Below are 5,922 nucleotides of genomic sequence, written 5' to 3'. Positions count from 1 at the left end.
AAATAAATATGTAGCTAAAAATGAAAATTTGGGGGCGCCTGGGTGGCTCAGTGGGTTAAGTGTCTGCCTTCGGCTCAGGTCATGATCCCAGGGTCCTGGGATCGCACCCTGCTCAGCGGGGAGCCTGCTTCTCCCTGTCCCGCGCACCCTGCTTGTGGTCCCTCCCTCTGTCAAATAAACAGATAAAATCTTAAAAAAAAATTTCTTCTGTTTACTTAGATTTGTCTCCAGACGAAACACCTTTATTCTGTTTTCCCCAATGGCTCTCCCATTTCTGGACAGACAAAGCAGTACCAAACACCAAAGCAACTCTTCAACGTCATAAATCTCATTTAAAATCTCATTTTTGTGTTAAGTGAAAATAAACTTTATTACAATGGTATCAATCACAGACTATCAAAATATCTGTTACGTTTTACAGAGAAAAACCAGCCACACTTGTGAGTGGGAAGCACGTGCCTTTCACAAGTCCTCGTGGTTTCCAACAGTCTGCCCGTGAGGACGAGTCCGTGGCAGCCGTGCCGGGAAGGCGGGCTGTCAGACTTCCCTGTGTGCATGGGTGTGACCGTGCACAGGTCCAAGTCCAAGATCTTCCAAGGGACTCCAAGTGTCTCTGAGACAACCTGACCCCAGGCCCTGTTTCCCCAGGGCTGCTTGCCGCAGCTGGGTCGGGGGCCCCCTGCACCCTCCTGCGGGGTCTGTTCCCGCTCCCCCAGACACGCCGCTGTGGCCCCGGAGCCCAGCCCCCCGGTGCACGTGGTGAGCAGCGTCTACTTGCTGTCCATGCTGTAGCAGTGAATGTCGCCTTTCCCCCGGGCGTCGAAGCCGGGAAGCGGCTGCCCGTACTTGTCCACGCACCAGCAGAAGCCTCGCTTCCTGCCCTTGGAAGGGCGGCACTGCGGGGGAGCGCAAAGTGAACCCGGGCCAAGGGCCGGGCGCCCAGGGCCAAGGGTACAGCAGGCACGCAGGGAGGCCATGCATGTGGGGGAGGGGGTGCTCTGGAGAAGCAGGGAGGGGCGGTTCCGCGCCCCTCAGGTCTCAGGTGGACATTGGCCCCCATCGCCCTGCAGGCATACCAGCAGCCTGAGGGGGTGAGAGGGTCCCCCTGTCCGGTGCACCTGTCTCAGGGTGCCTGCAGAGCCGCACAGATGGGCTCTTAGCGCACCTTTGCCGAGCAAGGGACCCGTGGGGACACGCCGGCATGCTGCTGGTCTAATGGCTGATGGCCGAGAGGTTTGATAGACACCAGGAGGCCCGTGGCCTCACCCATTCTGCAGCTACTGTGGCAGGAACTGTGGGTGCTGCCGTCACAGGGTGGTTCTTGTTTAGAGACGTGCTTACCCTGCCCTAAAGTAAAGACCCCCCAGCCGTGTTACGACTCCCAGGAAGGATGGGCGAGGGGGGACCAACAGGGGATCTCGGGGAAGCTTTCTGGCCCTTTAGTTAGACCAGGGACCTCTGGGGGTGGTGCTTGGTGGCTCTGCGGGTCAGGGGAGGTGCGGGCGGCGGGAGCGGGGGAGGGAACCTTGTGAGGTTGCCACTTACCTGCTTCTTCTTGTAGAAGCCCTTCCGGTCACAGTTGGGGATGTGGATGCCCCTGGGGCTAAGCATGTCCAAGAACTTGAGTCGGTTTAGCGTGTCTTCCACCTCCCGGCGGCACGGCCCCTGCGGTGCGGGGGAGCCACGGTTACTCGGGAGCGTGCGGCCTCAGAGAGTCCCATGCATCCGTGGAGGGACCTGCTGGGCCATCCCCACCATGACACCAACCATGGCTCCCCGTCTCCCGTGAGGTCCCCAGAGCAAGGCCCAGGACCCGGGAGAGAGTCGCCACAGGCCAGGGCACCGAGAGACCAGGCGAACAGAACACTGCCGGTCTCAGGGCGCCCCTGCTCACGTCCTTCCACCGGGAGCTCCATGACACCCCGCAGTGGGAAGGGTCCCTCCACACCCAGCCCACTGCCCCCGAGAGGAGAAGGCTCACGTATTCCGTCTCCCGCTTGGACTCGGAGGAGAAGTTCTGGGTGTCGGTGCTCTGGGACTCGTAGTCCACCTTGTAGCGCTGGCTGTCCTTGGCGTGCCCTTTCTTGATGACGTCTATCTTGGTGTGCAGGGGCTGGAGCCTGGCGTCGGGCACCCGGTGCGTGCTGGGGACAGCCTGGCCCTGAACGCTCCCCGCACTGTGGTCTTCCTCCGACTCACTGCTGTTTCCTTGGAAAGTGCAAGGGACACAAGGGTGTGATGGCCATCCGCGGTTACCAACAGTCTTTTCAAAATCTTAACCCCTGGCGACCAATCCCCCGCTGGATGGAAATGTCATCCAGCAATTCCAAATAACCTAAAAAACACCGGCATAAAGTACTGTCCCACGGTACCAGCAGAGCACGGCTGCCACTCTGCCCCAGGAAGCCCGCTTTCTAGAATGAAATCTGATGTGTCCTTTCAGAGTTGAGGTGGTGGTGGGGATGGGCAGGGAAGGGTTCTCACAGCGCCTGGCGCCCTCCGCCGGCAGGGGGCACGCGTGAGGCGCGATGGTGCCCAGGATTTATGCCCCGCAGGCCACCCCAAGCGCAGCCTCCTGGCACTGGGGACCAGCACACCTCTGCCCTACCTGCTGAGTCAGAGGCGCCAGGTGGGGACAGCCACCTGGGGGAGGGGTCCACAAGCCCCGCAGGGATTCTGATATCCGCGCCGTCTTGTCCCATCAGGCAGACTGGCCCAGAAACCTCACTCCTCTCCAAGCCTGGCTGCAGGTCCCCTGGCTCTGGGCGTGTAGGGTGGCGTATGATGGGTCTAGATGTCGTATCTCTAACTCCCTGTCCACTCACGGGCTGGAATGCCCCGGAGCTGCACAGACTCTGCGCGTGCCCGAGCGCTCAGTCCTTGAGAGGCCCTCTCCCGCCACCACCAGACACCGCTCTGCGACCAACGTGCTAACATAAAGAGAACCGAGGCCCTGACACTGGTGTTCAAATGTCCCCAGCATCACGGGGATTTCATGTGCAGGACTACAGGTGGGGCTGACTGGCTATGGGGAAGGGCTGCGTGGGTCACACGATCGCTTCAATCCACAGGCAGCCTGCCTCCCTCTTGGGAGGGGCTTGGCTCGTGAAACTGGCACACGTGGGGGTGCTGAGCGCCCTCCTCGGGCCCCGCCCCTCATGAATAGGTGGCAGCCCCAGGGAAGCCGGCCGAGACCTCTGGCTCTAGGGGATGGGTGCAGTATCTCCTGGAGAATGCTCCCGAGGCTGGCTGGAGGACAGGCTCTTACCAGGATGCGCCCAGCGAAGTGCGCTCACCAGGGGCTGGGCAAACACCCTCTCCTCCCTGGGACGCCACTTCCTCATCTGGGAAGAGACAGTCCCTGGAGGCGGAGGGGCGGCCGAGCTCCCAAGGTGTCTGGCGTCTGCGCCAGCACGGATTAGCCCAGCGCCAGATACCGTCGGTTCTTAATTGGTAGAATTTGGTTTCAATGTCCTTTAACCTTAGGGTTTTTTCCTCCCTTTTCAGGGAAGTACTGGGGACAAAGGAGATGCTAAAAGTATGTAAATAAACATATTTGCATTTCTTTTCCAAGAACTGAGTAATTTCTTAAACCGCCCAGGTTTTCTTTCTAATGCCTGCTGACTTCAGCAGAAACACAAAACCTCTGCATTTAAGCAACAGATAATCTTAACTTCTGACTGCCATTTAAATGTACCTCCCCACACCCACGGATTTTACGTCTCATAAAACCTTAGGTCTTCTAATCACATTACAATAAAACACATCAACCCACACTGTGTAGCTATTAAGCTAAAAAGCACCATTCCCGGCTCACTGACACGAGCAGCGCCCTAAGAACTTCTAATATCACTTTTCCAATACCCCCAGAAAACACGCTAGAAACAAAGTGCACAGGGCAAACGACGTAACTGCTCAGGGACAAACGCACCTAGCAACTTAAAATCCACTGTGATAAAACAGTGCATGTTTTAAACAACGGGAATTTTGCCTTCCCACCAATCCTGGGATGGTGTCTGTTTCTCTGGGATCCAGAGCCAGCCCTGCCTAGCAGAGACAGAGCCTCAGCTGGGAGAGGAAATATGCAGAACCCGAAATGACAAAGGGACTTCCCTCCTGCCAGGCCAGGGTGGGGGCCTGCCCACTAACTCTGTCCAGCCTGGTGCCTTGGAGGCCAGGGCAGAATTCTCGCGGCCTCCAGCTCTGCAGGAGCCGGACTCCCAGAACCCAGGGAGGCTGGCCAAGCCTGCTGGAGAGCTGCAGCAACAGCTGCGGTCTCCATTTACGCTGCTTTCTCAGGGATCGGGGTGATGTCCTTCACGGAGCCACGCGACTGACAGTGGCCCAGCCAGTGGCTTAACTCGGCCAAACGTGAGCCTCTGTCCTCTGGAGGCTCCCAGGAACGGGGCCTCATCCCTTCCACCTCGGATTAAGTGGCAAACAGTACTGAGGTTTACGCAACCCCACTTCACCATCCCCGAAATCTTTGAGTCCGCGCTCCCTGAAGCCCTGGCACCTGGCGTTTGTCTGGGGAAATCCAAGCACCGGGGCGGACGGGATGCGCCAGGGGGACGATGCAGGACTGGGCACACCGAGTTCAGCCCCCACGTTCCTCCCTGCCTCTGGGGGACCTTGGGGGAGTCACTTCCTTCCGAAAGTCAGGTTGCCCAAATGCAAAAGATGCCAATACCCGATTCCCACCCTACTGTTTCTGGCGCACCCCGAGGCGTGTCACTGCTTCGCAAACTAGGTCTGTGCAAGTGTTGGCATTTTAAAACCGCAACCATCCCCTACAACGTGCCCGCCCACCTTCTCCAGTCCGAATCCGGCCGCACCGCCTCCCAGCCTCCCCATCTCCCTCCGCATCCTCGGCGTAGACGCGCTCGCTCCCAGTCTGCGGGACACGGAAGCCGCGTTCCCGAGGTGGGCCGCACGCTCCGTGCCCACGTTCCCGCGCTGCGCCCGCGCCAAGAGCGGAGGGGGGGGGGCTCTCCGGTATGGGATCGGTCGTGACAACCGCGTGTCCTCCCTCCCTGCCCGGAAAACCCTGGACCCAGTTTTGCCGAAAGCGCTTCGTAATTAGCCAACACTCCGCAGTGGGCCGGCTGCACGCCGTGCCGCGGGCGAGCGCCCTCGCTCTCGGGGCCCCGGTTTCCGCGCCTACGGCACCAGCCGCGGGGCGAGGGGGTCCCCGCAGCGGCGCCGCCCCAGCCCCCGCCCGGGGCCGGCCGGCTCACCTGGCGCGGACGGCGCTGGCAGCAGGTAGGCGCGCAGGCGGCCGGCGGCGCTGGCGTTGGCGCAGAGCCCGCGGCCGTCCAGCAGCGCCTGCAGCGGGCGCGGCTCACCGGGCGGCGGCTGGCAGCGGAGGCCGGCGCCGCAGCGCTCGGTGTAGACGCCGCACGGCTGGCCCTCGTGCAGCGCGCACGTCAGGCAGCAGCCGCAACCCGGCTCCCTCACCAGCTCGGAGCACGCGGACGCGGCGGGCGGCGGCGCGCACTGCGCCAGAGCGCGCGCGTCGCACGGCTCGCAACGCACCACGGGGCCCGCACCCGCGGAACCCGCGCCGGCCCGTGCGGCCGGCGGCCCGCGGAGTAGCGCCAGCGCGGTCAGCGCCGCGGCCCAGAGCGCGGGGCGCGCCCGTTGCATGGCGCCCACCGCGGGGGCCCGCTGTTCGTCCGGCCGGGGCGCGCGGGGGTCGGCAGGAGGCGCGCGGCGCGAGGCTGCGGGACGGCGGAAGGCAGCGAGCAGGGGTGTGCGCGGCGCCGCCGTTCTCGCATCTGGGCGGCCCGAGCGCGCTGGCCGCTATATAGAAGCCGGGTGGCCGAGGACACGCCCCGGAACGGCGCGCGGGGTGGGGGGGAGGGGGCGGGCCGGCGCGCACGAGGCTCGGGGCTCCCGCCGCACCCGGGGCCGCCGGGCTGG

At 62.3% G+C, this 5,922-nt stretch overlaps 1 protein-coding gene across 1 annotated transcript; it reads right to left on the bottom strand.

Moving 5' to 3' along the window:
- Positions 1-343: 343 nt before the first annotated feature.
- Positions 344-5,709, bottom strand: IGFBP3 (insulin like growth factor binding protein 3). Its single transcript, XM_032875024.1, has 4 exons — positions 5,238-5,709; positions 1,982-2,208; positions 1,546-1,665; positions 344-896 (listed from the first exon to the last, which is right to left on the bottom strand). Exons 1-4 carry the CDS (start codon positions 5,644-5,646, stop codon positions 771-773), a joined length of 882 nt encoding a protein of 293 aa, XP_032730915.1. The 5' UTR covers positions 5,647-5,709; the 3' UTR covers positions 344-770.
- Positions 5,710-5,922: the final 213 nt, after the last annotated feature.

This window comes from Lontra canadensis, unplaced genomic scaffold (assembly GCF_010015895.1).
Source record: "Lontra canadensis isolate GAN:19392208 unplaced genomic scaffold, GSC_riverotter_1.0 scaffold54, whole genome shotgun sequence".
Taxonomy (NCBI): domain Eukaryota; kingdom Metazoa; phylum Chordata; class Mammalia; order Carnivora; family Mustelidae; genus Lontra; species Lontra canadensis.
Note: the sequence above shows the minus strand (reverse complement) of the source record. Positions and strands in the feature narration are given on the sequence as shown.